We start from the raw sequence: 25,148 nt of genomic DNA on the forward strand, positions 1-25,148 counted from the left end.
TGGAGCTGCCTGGGATGGTAGAAACCAGCCAGAGAGCCACGGTGGTGGGAGCAGAATGGAAAGAGAAGCTAGGGGATGCAGGTGGAATCACAGAAGAAACTGGGGAACAGATCTTCTAAGGTATCAGAGTTCATTATAAACATGTTGGCTTTAATTCTAAGTTGGACGGGAGGTCATTGCAGGATGTGGACCAGGGGTAAGTAGCATGACTGACAGGCGTTAAAAGAATCAATTTAGCTGCTAAGTTGAAAATGGGTGGAGAGGTGCAAGAGGAGAGCCAGGAGGACTGCTGGGAAAATAGTAATCCAGAGGGAGAGGAGAAGGCTCAGACCAGGGCTACAGCAGCAGTGGTTGGGACTGGCTGAACTCTGGATATATGTGGAAGGTAGAGTTAATAGGACTTGCTGGTGGAATTGGCATGCACTGGTGAAGTCAAGAGAAAGTCAATCACTTATTTTTGGCCTCAGGAATTGAAAGCAGGAGTTGTCATCCACTGAGATGGAAATGCATATGGCTGTTTTTGCAGGGACAGGATATGAGGAGAATTTTAGGGTTAAGTTTTAGATATACTGAATTTCAAATATCCAGTTTGATGTCAAGGGAAGTTGAATATGTAAGTCTGGCATTCCAGAGAAAGTTTAAAGGAAGAAAGTAAAGGAAAAATCAGGAAATAGGTGTTTAGAGGACTTAGAGGATTTTGCTGATAATAAACAAGATTTCCAGAAGGAAAAGTGGAAGTCTTTTTAAAAGTTGGGAAGGGAAGGAGAAGGGGTTATAATAGGAGCTGCAGGAAGCCTTGTGAGACTTCGCGTGCAAGGTATGAAGGATGATATTACTGACTGACACAAACCATGGGAAAATGCATAATGAGATTATGGGGTTCAAGGAAGTTACTGGAGACCAGGCTGTTAGGTTGGAAGAAGAAATCCCTGTTCACCCCATGTCAAGGGCAGAAGGCATGCACAGGTTAGTCCACTTCCTGCTTAGCTCTTTTCTGGTGAATGGATAGAGCCCCCATGGATATATGCTCTCAGACTCAGTATGCTACTTCACTCCTGATCCCAGGGAGAAGGGACTATTGATCTAAGGCTGTTCTCTGATATTCTCTGTCGTCACTCCTGTGCGGCCTTACACCAAAGGCAGGTTTCATGCTAATTTACCAGCCCTAGTCTTAATCCTGATGATGGAGAGGTTTGAGCTGAGATCCAGTGCATGATCCGCTTCCTTACCCCAATCACGGACAGAAGAGACCTAGGGTATGCATGTTCCAAGAGGACACAAGAATACTTCATTAAAACCACCGTTTTCAAATGGCCAAACTCAGAGGCGGAGAGGGGAATTGTTTGCTCATGATAAGACAATTAAAATGTCTAGAAAGAAAACTATGTTAACACTATGGTTGTAAGGAAAATTAAAGATGTCAAGCAAAGAAAGCTCCCTGGAATGGAAAAAAAAAAAAAAGAAGCCTTGACCTAAGGTTCAAATTAAAGAAGAGGAATAAAGTTTCTGATAAATTATCAGGATGATTAACTAATATTGCCAGTAATTAATATTTATCTAGCACATAGGATAGTTGGAGTCCTCAATTATTTACTGTGCAGCCAAAGAGAAAGATGATGCAAAGTTAGGTCTCAATGAATTTTAAAATGTTGTTGGGAAGCTACAGAATAAACTTTAAAAATAAGGCTAATATCATCATCATCTTTAAATAGTATTTAAATAGTGAAATAGAATTTTAATCAATCACATCAATTATGACCTAAACATTTTGACAGCTCTGTGAGACGAGTATCATTGTTTCACATATATGAACTATAACAAGTAGCTAAGACGGAAAGAGATTTTATTTGTTTGAATGCTCTGTTGGAGTAAATTGCCTGATCAAAAGAACTCAGGAATCAAAATTCTGCAAAATTTCTAAGATAAAAAATGCATCAAATATAAAGGCAGAAGTTACAATCACAGAGAGGTAAGGTCTGATAGTCAGTGTTACTGGGTTCAGAGGAATGAACCCCACAATCTGCAACAGTGATTCCTAAAATAAAGAGGATCTAAAAGTCGTTAAATGTAATGATAGGAAATTTGAATGTACAAAGGAAATGTTCTGCATATATTCATACAGAAGGAAATGGAAGGTTTAAAAGCATAAAAAAAGTAAGAAAAGGAAAGAGGGAAGGAGAGAGCAAGAGAGAGGAGGAGAGAGGAGCAGGAGAAAGGACGAGGAGGAGGACGAGAAGAAGGTGGAGGCACAGGAGAAAGGAGAGAGACGGGGAGAAGGACGATGCATGAAGAAGAAAAGATGAAGGAGAAGAGGCGACTGCTAATCTGATGCTGGTACAATGTAGTGGAGAGAAGGGAGAATTGGAACCAACATAAAAACTTGGTTGTTCTAAGCCAATTCAAGAATCGCCATTTCTAATTCTTAATATATAGAAAACTTGGATCGAAAAGACATTGAAAGGAATGACGCTACAATGAATGTCTGGGAATCTTTGGTTAATACAAGATCCATTAATGCAAAGAAAATTTGTGAAAATAGAGTTTGATGAAATTATTCCATTTCTAAAATTATTATACCCCACAATGCACCTCCAAATGCAAATATTTACATTTTCTCTCTTGTCTTCATGGGGGAATTTTCATATGAACAATAGCAATAACCTAAATAGGGGCATCCTTTGAGGCGTAGCATATTTGTACCTTCTTCACTTCCCCAGGAGCCATTCTTTGGCATAGGATATATCTTAGGAACAGAATTTTAGGAATAAATGTCTCTAAAATTAAAGGTTGGGTCAAATTGACTCCTGCATGCCCAACTCTCTGACTCTATTTCCATCATAGATGGCAAGATAACAGGGATTGTGTCACAGATGAAAAAATAAGGTCGGAGAACACCAGAAAACAGTTGGTTGAATGTGTAGATGTGAGACTCATGGGTGACATCATAAAAGGAAATTTCACCAGCTTCATAGTCCAAGAAAATCCCAATGCAGTGAGGTCTTTCCAGATGGAGGACTGGAACAGATGGCGAGGCAAGAACCATGTACTCATTCCCTTTCAGTAGCCATAAGGCCCAGATTCCGTTCTCAGGAGATGGTGTGGTTTCCCCTTTTCTTGGCACTGTGTCTTGACAGACGCCTAAGCCCCACTCTGCTTTTTCTCCCACCCGGACCTCCCAGTAATGCCTCCCTGACGAGAAGTTCTGCAAACCCAGGATGCAGGGCCATGTGTCAAAGCGCTCAGGGTTGCCAGGGATGTCCCTCCACAGTTCTCCATCCTGCACACTGCGCAGGTCAGCCGTCAAGAGGAGGCTGGGATGAGCCGTGCCAGGATCCAGCTTTACGTCCACTGTGGAAAGAATTTTGTGGGACACATGAAGGCATTGAAAAAAAATGGTAAAACCTCAGGAATCTCTGGCCATTTTAGGAACCTGAGCTCAGAGTTCCTCATTCATCTCTGTAATTACTCCTAAAGAAGGCAAAATGATGATTTTACCTTGTAAGTCCCTGAGCATATTCTTTATCACGTGTGTGATCTCTGCGTTTCCCATCATCCCGGACTTATATGCCACAATAAACACAACCATTCTGATGATGCAACAAATGAAGTTCATACCATTTACATTCTTTTCATCTACACCCAAGCACTTGTGTGCACTCAGGGGGATCTTCTACATTTAAAATTAATGCAGCTTTTTTTTCTTTCTCAAAACTTATGGGAAGAATGAAGGGTGTGGAGCAAGGGAAGGTGGATGTGGCATATTGAGTTCTTAATCTTAGTCCTATTACTGGAAACCTTATAAAGACCACAGAAAAAAAGCCATGGGGAGGAGCAGGAAGTCAGAAGTCAGTGGAACCCAGAGGAGAGAGGAGAGGACAACGCCCTGGGCATTAATTATCCTGTGGCAAGAGAGCCAAGGGACACAGGATTGCCGACAGCCAGTCCTAGAACACTAAAGTCTTTGGGGAAAAAGCAATGCCTTGCTGACACCTTGATTTTGGACTTCTCCTTGCCTCAAAATCATAAGTTAATAAATCCCTGTTGTTTAAGACACATACACACAAAAACCTATCAGACAAACTCATTAACCTAAAATCTACTACCTTTAAAGTTATGCTACTGTAGTTGGCAGAATTCCAGGATGGCCCTCAAACCTCCACACCCTCATGTTATTCAATGATTTTGTTACATTATATGGTAGAAGGAAGATTATTTAGGCACATCTAACCTAATCACAGGAGACCAGGAAATTTAAAAAGTTTTCTCTGGCTGATGGCAGAAAGGAAATTAAGAGAGACTTGTATTCATTGTGCCATTGCTAACCTTGAATATGGAGTGATGAAAAATTCAAATGATGTTGAAGGAGCTCTGAGTGGCCCCCAACTGACAGTCACCAAAGAATTGGGGGTCTCTGTCCTACAATTCAAACAAAAGGCACTCTACCAAGAACCTGAATGACACTGAAGGTTGATTCTTCTTTAGAGTTTTCAGAAAAGAGTCCAGTCTGGCCAATCCCTTAATTTCAGCCTTGTGAGAGCCTAAGTAGAGTGCCCATCTAAGCCTGCCTGGACTTCTCCTGCAGATCAGCTAATAAATGGGTGTGGCTGTAAACTGCTAAATGTATAGTGACTTGTTACAGAGCAACAGAAATTTAATCCAGTCTCAGCAAGATTGAGGTGATATATTACTTGCATACATAACAAATAAAAACAGTTACATATGAGATGTCTTCCTTGAATAAGGAAGGATATATAAAAACTCAGTACTTTCTGTGGATTATAGGCATTTAAAAATTGCATATTCCAGCAGTACAATTTTGTTTTTAATATCATAATCATAAATGCTACTATGACTATTCCTACTACTATAATTACTACCACTACTTATGACTGCTACTATTACAACTATTCTTACTTGTCCCTATACCACAACTAGTAATCTTTTATTGATACCCAATCCTGAGTTGGTTATACAACTTATTAAATGTACATTATCTATATTAATACTAATAATCATCCTCAGGGGGGGCATTTTTAATCATACATTACAGATGAAGTGATTCAGAGTCATAGGGTTTATGTGGTTTTCCCAATTTCTTGAAGTAATAAATAGCAGGGATTAGAAATATAGGTTTCCATGGACTTGTGTTAGGCCTGTTTAACGTACTTGTCTTTACATATCATTCTACCCTTTTTACAGCTAAAGTCCTTGAAATGGCTTTTGATTGGATCTCAGGGAAATGACGGACAAAACAAAGTGCATAAATATAAGAATCACCGGTGTCCCAGAGGGAGAAGAGAAAGTAAAGGGCTAGAAAGATTAGTTGAGAATATAATGGATGGAAACTTTCCAATCCTTATTAAAAAATGCAAATCAAAGAAGTCCTAAACTCCAAATAGAATAAATCTAAACAGGCCTACTCCAAGACACATACTAATCAGTCTGTCAAATGTTGAAGAAAAGCAGAAAATTCTGAAAGCAGCAAGAGAAAATCTGCTAAATACACTGGAAACCACATAAGACTGAGTTCAGATTGCTCAACTGGCACTATGGAGGCAAGAAGGTAGTGGTATGATATATTTAAGATCCTCAGTGAGAAAGACTTCCAGCCAAGAATTCAGTACCCAGCCAAATTGTCCTTCAAAAGTGAGGGAGAGATTAAAATTTTCACAGACAAACAAATGCTGAGAGATCCTGTCAACAAGAGACCACCCCTACAAGAAATACTAAAGAGAGTTCTGCCAGCTGAAAACAAAAAGACAGGAGAGGGAGGTCTGGAGGTTGACACAGAATGGAAGAGAACCAGTAAGGGTAACTTAACGGATAAAAAGAGGAAGAGAGAAAAGAATATATAGATCTGACAAATAAAATCCAAAGGATAAGATGGTGGATCCAAGAAATGCCTTTAAAGTATTAACTTTGAATATTAACAGTCTAGACTTACCAATTAAAAGATACAAAGTGGTAGAATGGATTATGAAATATAATCTAGCTATATGCTGCCTATAAGAGACTCATTTTAGACACAAGAATACAAACAGATTGAAAGTGAAAGGATGGAAAAAGATGTTCCACACAAGCCTAACCAAAAGAAAGAAGGAGTAGCTAAACTAATATCAGACACAGTAGACTTTAAATGTAAAGACATCATAAGAGACAAAGAAGGATGCTATATATTAATAAAAGGGTCAATGCACCAAGAAGAAATATAATCATGAATGCTTATGCTCTCAATCAAGGAGCTCCAAAGTATACGAGACAAAACTTGCCAAAACTGAAGGGAGCGCTTAGTCATTTCAACAATAATAGTAGAAGACTTCAGTATACCACCCTCCTCTATAGGTAGAACAACCAGACAGAGGATCAACAAGGAAACAAAGAATTTAAACAATTTGATAAATGAATTAGACCTAACAGACATATGTGGATTGCTACACCCCAAAACAACAGAATACAGATTTTTCTCTAGCATTCAAGGAACATTCTCCAGGATAGATATGCTGGGGCAAAAAGCAGGTCTTTATAAATTTAAAAATGAAATTATTCAAAGCACTTTCTCTGATCACAATGGAATGAAGGTAGAAATCAATAACCACCAAAGAATGAGAACTTTCACAAATATATGGATGTTAAATAACACACTCTTAAACAACAAGTCAAAGAAATTGCTAGAGAAATTCATAATTATCTAGAGATGAATGAAAATGAGAATACAGCATATGAGAACTTATGGGATGTCGCAAAGGCTGTGCTGAGAGGCAAACTTATTTCCCTAAATGCCTATATTAAAAAAGAAGAGTAAAAATTGAAGACTTAACTGCCCACCTGGAGGTACTAGAGAAACAACAACAAACTAACACCAAAGCAAATAGAAGAATAGAAATAACTAAGATTAAAGCAGAGTTAAACGAATGGAAGAACAAAAGAACAATAGAAAGAGTCAATAAAACCAGAAGTTGGTTCTTTAAGAAAATCATAAAGTTGATGGAAAACTCACAAGGCTGAACAAGTAAAAAAGAGAGAGGATGAAAAAAAAAGCAAAATAAAAAATGAGAGGGAGGTCATTACCATAGACCCCGAAGAAATTTTTTAAATCCTAAGAGGAAACTATGAATGACTACATGCCAACAAACTGGATGACTTAGATGAAATGGAAAATTCCTAGAAACACATAAACAAACTACACTGCCTCAAGAAGATACAGAAGATCTCAACAAACCAATCACAAGCAAAGAGATTCATTTAGTTATCAAACATCTTCCTAAAAAGAAAAGCCCAGGGTCAGATGGCTTCACAGGGGTATTTTATCAAACATTCCAAAAAATAACTAACACCAATCCTCTGCTCAATGTTTTCCAAAAAATTGAGGAAAAAGGAACCTCCCTAACTCATTTTATGAAGCTAACATTACTTTAATACCAAAACCTGGTAATGATGCTATAAGAAAGGAAAACTTTCATAGGCCAATCTCCCTAATGAGCATAGATGCAAAAATTCTCAACAAAATACTAGCATATCGAATGGAACAACACATTAAAAGAATTATACACCACAACAAACTGGGGTTTATACCAGGAATGCAAGGATGGTTCAACACAAGAAAATCAGTTAATGTAATACAGCATATTAACAAATCAAAAGAGAAAAGCCACATGATCATCTCAATTGATGTTGAAAAAGCAGTCAACAAAATTCAACATCCTGTTCTGCTAAAAACATTTCTAAAGGTAGGAATTAAATGTGACTTCCTCAATATGATAAAGGGCATATATCACAAACCCATAGTCAGCATTATACTCAGTGGAGAGAGACTGAAAGCTTTCCCCCTAAGATCAGGAATGAAACAAGGATGCCCTCTGTCACCACTATTATTCAACATTGTGCTAGCAGTTCTAGCTAGAACAATCAGCCACGAAAAAGAAACAAAAGGGATCAAATTGGAAAGGAAGAAGTAAAACTTTCATTATTTGCAGGTGACATGATACTGGAAAATCCTGAGAAATCCACAAGAAAGTTACTTGAGTTAATAAATTCAGCAAGGTGGGATTACCCTTACCTTACACCTGATACAAAAATTAACTTAAAGGGATCAAACACCTAAACATAAGAACTAATACCATAAAGTATCTAAAAGAAAATGTACAGAAACATCTTCAAGACCTAGTAATAGGAGATAGTTTCAGAAACTTCACACCTATAGCACAAGCAGCAAAAGAAAACTAAATAAATGGGAACTCCTCAAAATCAAATGCTATTTTACTTTAGAAGACTTTGTCAAAAAGGTAAAGAGGTAGCCAACTCAAAGGGTAACAATATTTGGAAATCACACATCAGATAAAGGTTTGATATCCTGTATATATTCAGAAATCATATAACTCAACAACCAAAGAACAAACAACCCAAATATAAAATGAGCTAAAGATATGAACAGGCATTTTTCTGAAAAGCAAATAGAGATGGCTCAAAAGCACATGAAGAGATGCTCATTTTCATTGGCTAAAATGGAAATGAAGATCAAGACTACGATGAGATACCACCTCACACCTATAAGAATGTCTGCCATTAAACGAACAGGAAACTTCAAATGTTGGAGAGGATGTGGAGAAATTGGGACACTTATACACTGCTGGTGGGAATGGATAATGGTACAGACACTACAGAAGACAGTTTGCTTGTTCCTTAGGAAACTAAATATCGAGTTGCTGTATGACCTGGCAATACCACTAGTTGGTATATACCCAGAAGAGCTGAAAGCAGTGACACCAACATTTGCACACTGATGTTCAAAGTGGCATTATTCACAATCACCAAAAAGACAGAAACAATCCAAGTGCCCACAACAGATGAGTGGATTAACAAAATGTGGTATATACATAAGATGAAATATTATGCAGCAGTAAGATGAAACAACATCCTGAAGCACATGACAAGATGGATGAGCCTGAGGATATAATGCTGAGTGAAATAAGCCAGACACAAAAGTACAGATACTGTGGAATTCCATTTTTATGACCATGGTAAAAGTTAAATCAGAGGCTTATAACACAGAATATAGGGGACCTACATATACACAGAAGCTAGAGATGGGTGAACAGTTAGCTAATGAGGTCAAAATTGAATGTAAGGGAATAGATAGAAGTGAAGGCAGTTTACCAGTGTGTCTATAAGTAATATTACCACATTGAAGGTGAACATGATTCAAAGGGGTTTTATAGACCCATGTACTCTACCAAATAGCACTACAAATACAAGTAAATTTTTGCATGAACTACTATAAAGGTATGAATCTTGTACAAAGAGTGTATAATTTCAGGGCATGGTGGGGAAACTGCTATTGCATGCTATGGGCTATGTTTAAACATAGGAAAACATCAACAGAACCACAGCAATACCCAGGGGTAAACAGTGAGGGGAAGGACAAGAATTAAGGAGACATCTGGATTTTCTATTTGGTTAGGGTGTGTTTATTGGTTATCTTTCTCTTGGGAACAATTATCTAAAATTGAGAGTGTTGATGAGCTGTTGACTTTGGACATTACACAATGCCCAATGCATGGAGGTGGCTGAAGGATGCACTGTCTGAGAAGTAGATTGGTTTGGTGAATCATATGATTGAATATTGCGTTGCTAAAAAAAGGAACAAAGTTGTGAGGCATACAATATTGCGAATGAACCTGTGGGACATCTGGTAAGGCAAAATAAGCTAGAAACAAATGAACAAATATTGTACGGTCTCATTTAGAAAATACTTAGAAGACGGGCCTAGATTGTAAACTCTTAATAGCAGTTACATTTATTCTGGAGCAGTAATTGTTATTTCCGGATTTTAAGAGGCTGTTTTATATATAAGTATAACCTGGTATTTAGAGATGAGACTGAAGCCAATCAGATCTGGATTAAGGTAACTCAGAATACAGGGGTAAGGAAGACATCGTCCTTATTTTAAAATTTCATCTACTCTTTGAGACCAAAGGAAGAAAGGCTTGCTTTGTCTGGAACCTAAATTTTCTGTAGCACATAATCTGACTCAACCTTTCTGGATAGACCATTTAAAGAATCCAAATGCAGGGGGTCCAGAACAAGAATGAGAGCCTTTAATCCTGCATAGCTTAATGTAATGTCTGGATACATCCCACAGCATATTAAGCAAACAATCAAAAAGTACTGGCAAAGCCCCTTGAGGGATGGAAGAAAAAATATGGAACTATTAAACTATATCACTGGGGAAATTCCAGATACTGTGTCAAACGTGAAGGACACCCAAATAACAGGACAAGCCCTTGATCTTGAGGCTTACTCTGGTGAAGCTTATGTATGTAGTGGAGAAGCTTAGCCTACCTGTCGGTATGTCTAAGAGTTATTTCCAGAGGATCTTTTTTGTTGCTCAGATGTGGATTCTCTTTCTCTAAGCCCAACTCTGTAAGTGAAATCATTGCCCTCCCCTCTACTTGGGACATGACATCCAGGGGTGAAAGTCTCCCTGGCAACACAGGAGATGACTCCCAGGGATGCGCCTGGCCCTGTCACCATGGGATCAACACTGCCATCCTGAGCAAAACGGGAATAAGAAGTGTAATATATCAGTGGCTGGCAGAGCTCAAATAGAGTCGAGAGGCTACTCTGGAGGTCACTGTTACACAAGCTTCAGTTAGACATTGCTGCCTATCTTAACTTACCAAACCCCAACCAAAATCATTCCTGCCAATCCTAAAGAACACCTAGGGCGCTATATAAGATTCTACAAAGGTTCCATGCACGAGGGTAGCTTTTCAGAGACCTACAGCCTCCAGATGGATCCCTGGACCAAATAAGTCCTGAATCATAGAGGGCTCAGCCTGTCCAGAAGATCAACTAGTTTCATCCTCCTATCCCATATTATCGACACCCCTTCCAAGATGAAAACGTTAGAATGGGCATAGCCCACATACCCCTAAAGAGTGGGAGAAAGGTCAACGGTGATAGTGGAGTATACGGAGAAGGTCAGGTTTAACAAATCAGTATGTTGCTGAATCATTATATTGATATTTCTTTTAGTCTCCAGTATCTTAGAGTAGCTAGAAGTAAAAACCTAAAATTGTAGAATTGAAACCTATACCAAACTCTGAAATCTGTTCTACAACTAATTGTTGCACTGTGTTTCGAAATGTATAGCTTTTTGTAAATATGTAATTTCTGTATATATGTAATTTTTCATAAAAAACTTGATTGTGATTATAAATTCACAGCTATATGATGATATTGTGAACCACTGATTGTACACTTTGAATGACTACATAGTATGTGACTATATATCAATAAAACATAAATAAATAAATATTTGCTGACTTACCCCCTACTGTATGAGACCTTCTCTGCTCATCCAACTTAAAATTAGATGTTCCACCCAGAACTACTGGTAAGGCTTACCTTACTCTTGCTTTCCAATCCCCTTAGTATTTTGTATGATCTTCTAACATTTTGTGTAACTTATTCAATTTATTAATTAGTAACATGAAACTGTGGATTAGTGCAATTTTGTTTTGTTTTCTTTGTTCAACGATATATTCCAGGGCTTTGAAGAGTAGATAGTGTAAAATAGCTAAGTACTTGTTGAATCAATTAATTATTTACCTAAGATGGTAAAAAGCAATGTTAAAATATGAAGATAATGAATCCAAATTTCTTAATGGCTCCCATCAAGTCATTCAATTAGCATATATTCATCTGCCCATCAGAACATGAGTTGTTTCACTGAACAGTAATGATAAGATGTGTTTTCTCATTATAGGACAAAACTGTCTTCCTATAAGGAGTTCAGCCCCTGTTAAGCAATAGCTTGTTTTCATTTCTTGGCACGAGTAGGGTTAAGGAATGAAATTTTAAGATATGGGGTATCTACTGCTTTAAAAAACAGTACATCAAACTGAGCCAAGTAGTCTGCAACATCATAATTACTTCCTAATCAACATAATTGGACATTCTTGGCTTTAGGGGCTAATTCAAAGCAGGTCACCAAATCGACAGTCAAAAAACCAAAATCTAACTCATTGTTAATTGATATTTTGTAATGCTTTCATATTGATGACTTTTTGCATGTGTTTTTTCAAACATTGCTTATTTCCCATATTTATAAACAAGGAAATGTAGATGTGCTGTCGCTATTGTACCTATCACGGCTGACAAGAGATGAATTACGCTTTCAAGTCCCTTGTTCTAACTAAACATAGCTTCTGTGGGTGTCAGTGAGGATGATATCCTTTAGGACATTTTACAAATAACCCTATCTTCATCTTCCTGAACACGTGATGCCATTCTACTCGTAGTCTGTCCTGGTCATGTGGCCACTGGAATCTTCAGAGGTATCCAGGTACCACTTCAGCCCAGATGCCTCTAAGAGGCATTCATGAGTCCACAGAAGTGAGCCCTCTGTCAGCCAGGGCTGTGGAGTGAGAGTAAAAAACAGATAACAAGATCTCCAAATCCACCTATGCTGATTTAGTCATTAAGCCTTTGGGATCTGTTTGTTACTGCAGCCAGACTAACACACTAAAAAACAGCCAAAACAGCCATGCCCCAAGCACAACAGTTTCCAGACATACCTTGGAACTTCCTTAACATTTCCCTCATCCCAGGGACATGACATCTTGTCCTCAGCTCCATGGGGATGGTCTCAGGTTCCAATCGTGTGATATTGTTACTTCTGAAAAGAGCGAGAACTGACACAACTCAGTGCCCCTTCTGAGCCCAGGGTTATCCACTGACCTCCCCCCCTCTCCCACCCCCTCGCTGATTTGAAAAGTAAACATACCTGCTCAAGACACCTCTCACACCCTGAAAGAGAAAGGAAATCACAACCATGTGTCAATTAGATCTTTGAATTGCTTCTTACAGTAAGATTTACTCAACATAAAAATCTCTCTAGGAATGAATGGAAATTGTTAACTATCAAGGCAAAATTATGGAAAACAAGGACTCTTTTCTTTTTTTATTAAAACCAAAGATAAACTGTCATTTAACTTCCTCGTCAATTTGAAATAATTAAATCAGTTCCCTTCTATTGGAATAGAATTAGACTGCACCAAAATTCAGGTTAATTCTTGTAACATACATTCATCTAATATATTTTCTATATTGATAATTCTGACACTTGGATATTTTAACAAAGTGACATTCTGTACCTGATGCAGAAGAAATTTGGCTAAAAATAGATTCTAAGTATTTACATAATTTATTTGGAGAACAATAAAAGTTATACACTGTTTCCTCTAATGTCTCTGTAAGAGAACTCCAGATTCCTAATTATTTGAACCAACTCACAATAGCTATGGACTCATAAGTGATTTTGGAACCTAATGGATAAAAGGGAAGTCATATCTAGTAATGTTTAATTTCAAAGTAGACTACTAAATAGTCACTTGTGGCACATTTTTTTAAAAAGCTGTCAGTCGAATAAAGTTTGACAAAGAATATGAGCAGGGAAGTAACTAGCTTTACCCTTTATGGGATAAAATGTAGCTTATTTGTATGGGAGAAGAAAGGGAAAGGAAAACTTAAATGTAAACATAAGTTTTGAGACTATATTTTCTCTAATAAGTTTTTAGAACATGCATTTGGTGCTAATAAATGCTCATCTTAAATAAGTTATTATGGACGGGCCACGTGGCTCAGCAGGCAGAATTCTTGCCTGCTGTGCCGGAGACCCGGATTCAATTCCCGGTGCTTGCCCGTGCAAATAAATAAATATTAAATACATTATTATTTGAAATTTGGTAAGGTGATGAATGATAATATTGAAAATAGCTAAGTTTCTGTGCTTATTTACCATTTGATATTTAGGAAATTAAATTCCTTCCTGACTCTTAGTCTGCTCAAGAAGTGGACATAGCCATATTATTACTATAACTAAAGGCATAACAACTTAAATCTTATTTATTAGATATAGATGTTTTGAAGACAAAAAGAGACAAAATAAAATTTTTTATAAATTCATTATTTGATAATCTCTCACTATGCGCCATTTCCTCTTTAATCACTATACTTGTAAGTAAACCACAGGCAGCTAATGTGATTATTTATATTCAAGGCACTTTCAGGTCTGGATCTAAATCTGACAAGGGGAAATTTGAGGTCCATGTGTGAAATGAGAATATGAATCGTTCAGAATTCACCAAATGAGTATTTGGGGATGAGAGAGAGAAAAAGCATGCCCAGACGTCTGGATCCATAAAACGTTCCCATCAACACCTACGGCTGTGCCACATCACTTGGGCGTGCCATCTTCATGGAAGGATGAATCACAGACACGTCCTTCTCCCTGTTACACTGTGTCTGTTCTGTCATCCCAAACAGACAGAACAAGCTGTAGGGAGCACATGTTAACTCCTCCCCACGTGCCTGCTATGGACATGTAATATGGACGAGCAAATTAGCACTTCCCGTAAATTTTAACTTGAAACCCTTAAGATAGAAAATTTAGAACATCATTCAAACTTTGGGCTATTTGCCTTGAAACAGGTTAGTAAGGAAGACTTCAGAATCTCCATCACTGAAAAACAATTTTCATTGACAGATTGTGATGTTTTAAGAAGGCTTTTTCTATCTGCTTTATCTTATGTCAATCATTACATTGATTTTAATTAATTAAAATATTTAAACTGTTTATCTTTAAAATGAACCATGCAATTCCCTTCTGATTCTGCTGCTGGGATACAGGATTAAAATGCCATCCAAGAAGATTATAGAATGGCCTTCTCCAAAAGAAAGTAAAAGCATAAGTGGTCCATCTGGAAATGCCACTCTCCTGGTCTCTATCTTCACCACCTCACAGCCACCTCGTAAGGCCGCTCTCACCTCCAGCAGACCAAGCGCAGGGCGCTGACACCTCTCTTCCAGCTCCTCAGCCAGGCCCTTCAGGTCCTTGCTTTGCTGAACCAACCTGTTCTTGCTGTCACGCAGCCTCTGCAGGGTGCTGCGTTCCTCCTCCTCCAGCCGTCTCAGCTGAAGTTGCTCCTCCTGGGCCAGGAAGCCACGGCACTTCTCGAATTCTGACCTGAAGCACTGCCTCCGCATTTCCACTTTCTCCTAGAGCGACACAGGTCAAATCACCAGACTGGAGCCTGAGACACAGAACAAGAGTCCAGTCTGGACTCCCGCCTTCGTGGAGCGGATGCCCTACCAGGAGGACGCAGTGTCTGGTGTCCCCATGACCCCATCACGTGGACTGATTGGCTGCACCCTAATGACGTGCAGAAACCAGAGGCCACTCATGAGAGATGTGGCCTAGACTTTTGCAACTTGGGGTCTGAGAACTGCTGGATTTGTGTTTCCATTTTGCCATACCCTTGGGGATAATGCACTTGAACATTTGAGCTTAGTTCTATCTGTGAAATGTGGAAAAGAAAGAGTAAGAGAATGAGAACTAAACACTGAGTAAACCATTAAGTATAGTGACTACTATCAAGCAGTCACACAATAAATATTACTATTTACTATCAGAATAAGTCACTTGAATGAGAAATATATGGAGACATACAAATTATGAAAGATTAGATTAGAAAACCTAGATTTCTAACATGAATAAGAAAGGATTTAGAGATTGGAAAACATGAATTTTCCATTGAAATAGGGTAATCATGAAACTGTAAAGGCAAAAGCTTTCTGCCTAAATCAGAAAAGAACAAAGTGCTTCAGTCCACTTGTTATTAACTTCAAGGAATTAGTCCTGATTTCGAGACCAAATCTCATATCTACAATTTATGAACAGACTTAAGGAACATGCATTCATGCAAGATTATAACATCTATATTTTATTCTCTTGAGATTGCTACATGTAGGAAAATATCTTCAAACTGAGTATGAGAGGCAAATTATCCTCCCACAGTTTCTGTAAATCTTATTTACTTCCTGTCCCATTACTAAATGCTATAATGTATTCATTTAATTAAAGGATGTAAGCATTCAACCTTAACTCAGTAACAGTTCCCTCAAAACCCCAAAGAACTGTGACTCCTTTCTCTCATTTTCCATTGTCATCTTCTTCTGTCCATACTTTAAACTAAGAGATTCATACATTCCTAGCCTTCTCCTAAAATCATCCAACTCAAAATTTCTTATTCTGATTTCTGAAAGGCACAACTTAGGTAAATATGGCCAATTCTCCCCCATATTAGAGACTGGTTGTTGAGTAGGGCTTACACATGACCACTGGAAAAAAGTGGTATTATATTTGAGATAAGAAGCATGGTATAGTGGGAAGGGGTTTGATTACAATGAATCTTTCTTTGACAAGATCCTTTTGAGTACTACAATTATATTTACAAATATAGACAAATACTATTAAATTCTAATAATAAAAATTATTAGAATAATTTTTAGAAAAACAAGCTCATTGTTATGAAGACTGGTGGTTTTACATTTGGGTCACAAGGACACATTCTTGATGGTAAAGATCATGTGCATTTTCTTGGCTTAGAACAGGGATTCTAATCTCATCTCTTTGTTTTAGAATAACTAGAAAATGTTTTAAAAATGTAGGCCCAGAGGGTGTAAGGGGATAGAATTATTGGCTGCCATGCACTTCCCAAAAACAAACAAACAAGCAAGCAACAAAGAAAACCCAACCAAACAAAAAAAATTCAACAAATGGTGCTGCAATAATGGGAAAATCACATGGAAAAAGAATGAAATGTGATCCCTGCCCTACAAAATACAAAAGAAAAAAAATGGGCCCCCAGATCTCGGATATGGAGATTCTTTTTTATAAACTTGTGATGAAGCTAAAATGGAAAACACTTGGCTTAGATTATAAGCCTGGGAAAAACAAAAATGGTTAAGCAATATTTAATTTTTGCTTATAATGCACATAACAATGGGAAAGGATTAAACTTATCCTGAAAGAAAAATGTATCAAAAATGATTCTTCTAGAAATATTTGTGTGAGGATTAGCATGAAATGATTTTCAAAGGGAGGAGAGAAAACTAGAAAAAAATATGGAAAATTAGTAGAGAAAGACAGTTATCTGGAGGATAAAGAACAGGGATTATCTATGTAACATATTCAACACAGATAATACATTCTAGAAGCATAGAGAACTATTGCTTTTGGAAATATATATAGTTTCTCAAACTCAGAACTACTGGCATTTTAACCATTTAATTCTTTATTTTATAGGGCTCTCTTAGGCCTTACAGTATGTTTAGCACTAGATGCCAGCAAAAAACAAAAATATCTCCAGATATTGCAAAATGTACCTGTGGGAATAAAGTCTATGTGGGGGGTGAGTGATAGGAAATGGGAAGTTAAGGCTTAAAATGGACGTGGTTCTAGTTGGAACAATGGAAATGTTCTGGTAATGGATGGTGATGATGAATGCAAGTAACAGCACACGAATATATCTGTATATGATTAAAATAGGAAATCTTAGCTTGTATATGTAGCAATAGAAAAAAAATTTAAATCCATGAGCTATACTACCAAAAGGGTGACCCCTAAGTTAAACCAAGGGACTTTGTTAATAGTACAATTTGGGACTTTAATTATTTAATAATTAAATAGGACTTTAATTAATAGTACAATTATAAAATGTGCTATCATCGATTGTAACAATTGTAGCACATCAGTGCAAGATGTTGGTGATGGGGTGGTATATGGGAATCTTGCATTTTATATTTATCCAACAAGTCCGATACCTAATAAATAGTGGGTGCAGGGGTAGAATTAATCCTCTTTGAACTTTCTCACGTGCAGAAATGAAAAGAAAAATTCACAGCTGAAAAGAGTTTCGCTAACTCCTCTCTGTGACATTTACGGTCAAGCCACTAGAGAGAAGATACAAACTCCTTCGCAACTCTGAATATAAAGAGGCCTCTTAACATGATTGAATGTTTGTTTTAAGTCTAGAACTAACATTACATTTGTGGAACTTTATAATTAATGTTATAATCATGCATTTCGTTTGCTTGGAAAAATAAAATCTGCAAAAGAAAATCTTAATTCATTGATTAAACAACACTTTTCAAGTGATTTGAGCTCTTCTAAAGTTAGAATGTGTTATATACTAATAACAATGAATTGGCCTTCTAAGATGTCTTTGTAGATGATTATAGCAGGAAAAAAACTAACAAAAAAGGCAGTTCCAAACCAAGACTGCAGTCATATGTCCACTCCCCAACAACTCCCATATGATTGGAACCAAGTCTCACCAAACTATCATATATAAATGGTAACAATATTTACAAGCAGGAAAGCAAGTCTCTTCATGCATTAAAACTCCTTAAACGGAGCTACATTTTTGGTTGAGAGTATCTTTGTACGTATCATCTAAGTATACACATGGTTATGAGTTTGGATACAAGCATATGTCTACTTATAACATTTTTACTTTTAGCAACAGAGACATTACTTACTACTTTCTTATTATATTGTCAAATGGTGGGGAAATGAGTATTTTTTCAATTGTGAAAATGGCAGAGGAAATGCCAGGTTGTTAAATGGCAAATCAAATCTCTCAGATTTTACAGATATTTACTAATGCACAGGAATTCCTACTCAAGGAGCAACTCAAAATCATGGCATTACTTTGTTTTTTTTTAATCTTTGGCTGCATTCTCGGCTATTTGTTATCTCTAGGATAGATTATTGTCATTCTCCTCCATCTCTTCCTCTTTCCCTACCAACTTGTAAAAGTGGGGGACTTTAGGCTCATTTTCTTTTCAGTTCACATTCTTTTTCCATGTCTTATATACCTGTGGGCTTCAAATTCTCTAGGTTAGTGATTCTCAGAGTTACAACTCCAACTTTTCTTCTGAGCTGCAGATCCACATATCTAACGGCCTGTCTGGCATACCCACTCCGCTATCTCACACTCATCTGAAATTCAGGATGTCGAAAACTGAACTTATGGCCATCCCCCTCCTACACTGAGTCTCTTCCAGCATTCCCCAACTCAATAAACATACACAGCACCCTCCTGGCTCATGCCAGAAATCTAACTCATCCTCCATACTCTCCCAAATTTCTCTCCTCATATCCAGTTACCAAGTTTAATAAGTTTTATATTCAAAATATACTTTCATCCATCTGTCTCTCTCTCCCTGCTGCCTGTACTTAGTCCAATGCATTATCACCTCTTGCTTGGTCAAGAACTTGGCCAAGAGCTTCTTACTTCACTCTAGCCGCTCCCCATTCCATTCCCCTACCACAGCCAAAGTGGTCTGTAGAAAACCAGCACGGTCATCCCAGCTTCTCCACATGAAGAGATGAATGCCTTGTTCCATAGTCTCACAGTGCATTGTACTTTCCCTTTTTTATTACAACCACGCTTAAATGACTGTTAGTGTAATGATTTGTTTATCTTCTTGGGCTCTAAGCTTTAACAAAAAATGTATGTTTTGTTCACTATGGCATATTTACTGCCTATTAGTGGCTGGGTGAAAAAAAATTTAGGTTGAGAAATCAATTCTTTCTAACAAAAGTTTTTGAATAAAGGCAAAAAAAAAATCTGTGTGGTTGAGAACTGTGTATTCCTGATTGTAACTACACCTACATAAATGCAAATGGTGAGTAAAGGGAAAATGAATTGAACATGTAGAAAAGAGGAAATATGTATCTAAGGGCATGCTGCCTGGAAAAGAGGCTGAAAATTCAGATTATCCTCCTCAGTGCAGGTGGCAAATTAGCTCTATATTATCTGTCATAGTGTTGTGAAATATTCGCTATTTCATTCGCCCAACAAATACTGTTAAACAAAGAGTGACGGTATGAAGCTCTGATCTACATGCTAGGTATTGCAGTACTACAATTTTAAAGAAATGTCAAGACTAGTAAAGCTATTTATTTATCATTTGGCTTGTGATGGTACAAGAAAAAAAGAAGAATTAGATGCACAATGTAACCTGAGGAAACAGGGATGAGCCAGGATGGTACCCAGATATTTTGTTCCTCAGCAGGTGGAGCTCAAGAGTGTTGGGAAAGTGGGGAAGGTGGCAGGTGAATGGAACAAGTGAGCTTCTTGAAGGCCCAGCACCTCCTTACCTTCCAAATGACCGTCTTCTTCCCCACACTGGCTTCCTGAGTCAAAGCTTCCTCTATCTGTTTCCTCAGAAGTCCCAGGGCAATTTGGAGTTTGATCTGTTTGGGAAGACACGCTAAAATCTTTACAGACACCCAAAAAGCATAGCTTTTGTGTTTGACCTCTAACATAAATATAGCTCAAAAGGATAATATAAGCAGACAACCAAAAATTTAATTAACGGTGTGGTCACTAAAGCTTTATTTAAAATATTAAAAGTGTAATTAACCAAAAAGATAAAAATAGACTGGTGTTTTTAGTATATTTAATGGCATGAAATTTAGTTACTAAAATAACTATATTGTGTTATTGAAATAAGTATATTTCTGTGTAATTTGATACCAGTTTGGGGGGAAAAGGACTTGCAATGTACATAAAAATGTTAGGCATTGGCTATTGAAAATATACAATAGATGAAATGTCCCTTGGTGTTAGATTGAAGAGTGATGATTGTGTATCTTTATATTTCAGTTTTCCAAAATATTTATTCATAAGAAGGATTATTTTATTAGTATTATTGTTACAGGACAAAGGCAGTGAGTTCTCTCCCCAGTGTACTCAATGACCAATGCCTGAGACACTGGGGTTTCAAAGAGAGAGGGCGTTTACTGCTAGGTGTAAAGCAGGAGATCAGATGGCCTGTTCCCTCAAAATCTGTCTCCCCAAACTGCAGTAATTCTGATAGTTTAATAGTATCAAAAGAAGGGCAGGTTTTAGAATAATGAACACCATGGCTCCAGATGATGTAATCAGAGGTGAGTTAATTACTGGTCATGCATACACTGATTACATGCTTAGTCACAGAGTCCATGTAAGAAAACGGCGGCCTTAATATGATGGACATGATTTTTAGTATGATGATGAGGTACGGGTCACTTACAGGTTAGAGTCTAAGCTACGCTGCATTTCAAATGGACTCATTTTGGTTAGATCCAGTTTTGGTGATCAAGATGACTTTGAAATTGGAGTGGGTTCGTTCCGGGCTGACCCAAGGCCCTTCATTAATAAACATTAGGGGCTGTCTTTAGTGATCACAAAACTCCAAAGCTGAAAAACCTAAAATGGGTACAAATGAGGGCCACACACAAGGTTTTTCGATCACAAGAGCACAAGAAAAAGGCTATACATCATTGTCAGAAATCAAGGCAGTTAGTTTACAGTTCAGAGATTTCAGATATTTCCCTCTGTCTATTCTAATATATCAGAATGATAGAAAGGAATATCTATACAATGATTCAGTCATTATAATCTTCCCTTAAATCTTAACTTCTCGGTTACATTATCACTATTGTTAAATAATTATAAAAATAATTACCATTATTTTGGGCTAGAAGAAGTTTTGTAAGTTAGCATACATGAAAAATAAACACTATCCTACAAACTTTCAAAGGGTAAAGAAATAATTCAATAAACACAAAATCTCCTTTCAACTCTAGAATCCCTGATAGAGGTAAACATATTTATTTTACTTATAGGAGATACCCACAAAGCTATGCACAGCACCCATTTTTTTGTTTGGTTTTTCTTTTTTTTTTTTTTTTTGCCTGGGCAGGCACTGGGATTTGAACCTGGGTCTCTGGCACGGCAGACAAGAACTCTTGCCTGCTGAGCCACCATGGCCCACCCAGCACCCATTTTTTAAAGAAATCAACTCTATTTCCAAAGTCATTCAAAAGTTCTATATGCAAATTGCTTTTAAAAGAAGAATGGAATTAATGTGCATAATGTTAAATATAAATAATAGAATTCGTGACGCATTTGGCAAGTTGGAGAAAGTAGCATTTGTTTTTTGCATGTTTGGAAGAAAGAAAGCACACTGACACTTGTAGATAGAGCAAAGCACCCTCAGACAGAAAAAAACAAAATGTGAGCCGAAGCAAGATGAAAAAGGCGTGTCATATTTGGGTACAACAGTGAGTAGGCTAATTTTGTTGGCTCACATGGTGGATCAACACAAGAATTGAGAAATACATAACTCAGGGCCCTATAAAGTCTTGATGAGCAGACCATAGCGTGTAGCCAATATTTATTTGTTATTGAACGAATACTGAAAATATAGAGAAGAGCTTTGAAGTATTACATTATCCACGTTAGACATGAGACCTTCTGGATAAAAATAAAGCAGAAACCTACTGCATAAGTCTAGCTAGAAAGCTAAAACCTGAAATAGTTGGTGACAAAGAAATTAAGAAGAAATTTAATGAGATATATTTCCAGGAAGGTCTACAGGGATATTGATGGGAAAACATCCCAATCCTTTACTTAAAACAGATAGTAATAAAACACTAATATTTGCAATTTATTACAACAAGGTAACACTTAGGTCAACCATGCCAGTAGATCAAAAATAAGTTTGACTCCTTTATTACAAAAGCTGCTGTGAATATTTAAATGCCTTCAGAATATGCCCAAGAACTTCTGGACAGTCCCACATGTGGAGGTCCCCACAAGGAAGACCTCTACACAGAGGGTCACTGAGCCGCTTTTGGGGGCAAATACTCATCTATGTATGATAAATGCAAGCAGGACAGATTAACCAGCCATGCTCTTTACTAAGTGTTTTCACATCATACACTCTTCAGATTTTAGTTGAATCAAGAACTGACTGTATGCTCAACTCCATTCCTGCTCCAGAGAACACATGCGTGTGTAGGCTTTGAAGGTGGTCAGACTTGCCTGCTCACCCAGGTGCTCCTGTTTATTTAAGCAATATTCGACCAGGGCCCCAAGCTGAGGGTTGTTTGTGTAAAAAACATTTAACTAACAGATTGCAAATAACTACATCTTATAGGAATGAGAGTTATTGTGGAGACTTTGTAATAATGATGCAGTGTAAAGCCAGAACCATTTGGACAAAGCAGTCCCAGCAGCAGAGTTCAAGCTGTGAGACCCTTTCCGTATGGGGGACAGACTAGTATGAAACTCAACGACCAGTCAAGGCATCATGAGAGAGAGTCGGGCACTCAGAATGGGTGGAATTCGGAGCCTGGGCAGAGATGGATCCCAAAGGCGAAACGCAGAACCCAAAGCAAGAGGTTCCCAAGCACAGCCGGAGCTGTCAGGAGATGGGGAGGTGGGAACGGAGCAGGAGGTAGGAGTCCCTCGGGAGTGCTGGGGGGCTATCATTTGCCTGTTCCTCTGGGCAAGTGCCTTGGCATCTCTGGCTCTGCCTGGTGGAAGCAGCGCGTGTAGCTCCCACGCGCGAGCTCTGCAGGCGCCCGGGCGGGGCGGCGCGCTCACCTGGTAGGCTCCGGCGGCCTCCTGCAGAGGCGCGGTGCGGTGGCCGCGGTGCTCGGGGGCGGCGTCGCAGAGCCAGCACAGCGCCGCCTGGTCCTCCTCGCAGAAGCGGCTCAGCTCCTCGCCGTGCAGCGCGCACACGCGCGTCCCCGCGGGCCCCGCGCCCAGCGCCAGCTGCCGCACGCTGTCCACCAGGCTGGCCAGCTGCCGGTTGGGCCGGAAGCTCTCCCGGCCGAAGCGGCCCCGGCACTGCGGACACGCGTAGACGCCGCCCTGCGCGCCCTCGGACTTCTCGCAGAACTCGGAGATGCACCGGAAGCAGAAACTGTGGCCGCAGGCGATGCTGACCGGGTCCTGCAGGAAGTCCAGGCACACGGGACACCGGGCCTCGTCCCGCAGCCGCTCCGGGGGTGGCCCCGAGGCCATGGCCCGCCCAGGCCGCCTGGCCCCGCTGATAGCAGCGCCGCCTCCCCCGCCGCCCCGCTATCTCCCCCTGCGGGCTGCACCGAGGGGCGGGCAACCAGGCCCTGGGAGAAGCAGGCCTGCGAGGGCTTATATGCACTGACTCCGGCCCGGGAGCCCAAAGAAGCACCGCCCCGGGGGAGGTGCATTTCAGACATCCTCAGCCTCAGCCTCACCTACAAAATGAACTTCTGTAACCTGTGCCGCCACGAGAGTGGGCAGTTCTGATAGGAATCCCTCCTACTGGACCTTAAGGGAGCCTGTAATCTCCTCTTTCCCACTACGGATAACTTGGGAGAATCTCTGATCTCTTTCTATCCATTATTTATTGACCTATCCCTGCACGTTCCCTGATACTCAAAATCAATTTTTGTCATCTTTTTCCAAAACTTCAATTCTCCAGCTTCAATTAAATGCCTTATCATAAAGAAATGAGGCAGGGCGGGCCACAGTGGCTCAGCAGGCAGAATTCTGGCCTGCCATAGTGGAGACCCGGCTTCCATTCCCGGTGCCTACCCATGCAAAACAAAAAGAAAGAAAAAAAAGGAAATGAGGCAGTACATAAACCGGGTGCTGTAGTTTGCTAGCTGCCAGAATGCAACACACCAGAGACGATTGGCTTTTAATAAAAGGGGATTTATTTTGTTAGTTCTTCAGAGGAAAGGCAGCTAACTTTCCACTGAGATTCTTTCTTAAGTGGGAAGGCATAGGATGGTCTCTGCTGGTCTTCTCTCCAGGCCTCTGGGTTCCAACAACTTTCCCCAGGGTGATTCCTTTCTGCATCTCCAAAGGCCTGGGCTGAGCTGCCAGTGCTGAGGTGAGGAATGCTGAGCTGCTTGGGCTGTGCTACGTTGCAATCTCTCATTTAAGCACCAGTCAATTAAGTCAAACGTCATTCACTGCAGCAGGCACGCCTCCTACCCACGGCAGATGTAATGAGCAACAGATGAGGCTCATGTACCGTTGACTCAAGTCCACAGCAACAGAACTAGTGCCTTCACTTGGCCAAGTTGACACCTGAATCTAACTACCACAGGGGGGATGGGAAATGGCAGAATACATGCGCATATTATAATGATAAGTTTTGCCCCAGGAATAATCCTATACATGTAAATGGATATTTGGTCCAGTTTAGTGCAGATCGTAAAACAAAGACTCGTTATCATTGTTCAAGGGTGCGTTTCTGAGGTGACGAACCTATAGGCCAAGACACTCCTTAGATGGAGTGATTCAGGCAGAAGCCTTTCCTTGCCACACCTGTAGAAGGAGGGAGGCTGAGACGTAGAAGGAAGAAGGGGATCTGACAGAGGGCACACTTGCTACGGGGCAGGCTGCTACAGGGCGAGTATTGTGTACTCAGGAAAGCCTGAGGGTGCATCATCTGAGTAGAGTGTAATTTCA

At 39.2% G+C, this 25,148-nt stretch overlaps 1 protein-coding gene across 1 annotated transcript; it reads right to left on the reverse strand.

Annotated features, from left to right (window-relative positions):
• Positions 1-1,826: 1,826 nt before the first annotated feature.
• TRIM58 (tripartite motif containing 58) lies at positions 1,827-23,791 on the reverse strand. Its single transcript, XM_077138031.1, has 6 exons — positions 23,289-23,791; positions 20,012-20,107; positions 14,830-15,060; positions 12,788-12,810; positions 12,579-12,679; positions 1,827-3,348 (listed from the first exon to the last, which is right to left on the reverse strand). The coding sequence occupies exons 1-6, from the start codon at positions 23,709-23,711 to the stop codon at positions 2,759-2,761; spliced, it is 1,464 nt and encodes a 487-aa protein (XP_076994146.1). The 5' UTR covers positions 23,712-23,791; the 3' UTR covers positions 1,827-2,758.
• Between the last annotated feature and the right edge of the window lie 1,357 nt (positions 23,792-25,148).

This window comes from Tamandua tetradactyla, chromosome 20 (assembly GCF_023851605.1).
Source record: "Tamandua tetradactyla isolate mTamTet1 chromosome 20, mTamTet1.pri, whole genome shotgun sequence".
Classification (NCBI taxonomy): Eukaryota; Metazoa; Chordata; class Mammalia; order Pilosa; family Myrmecophagidae; genus Tamandua; species Tamandua tetradactyla.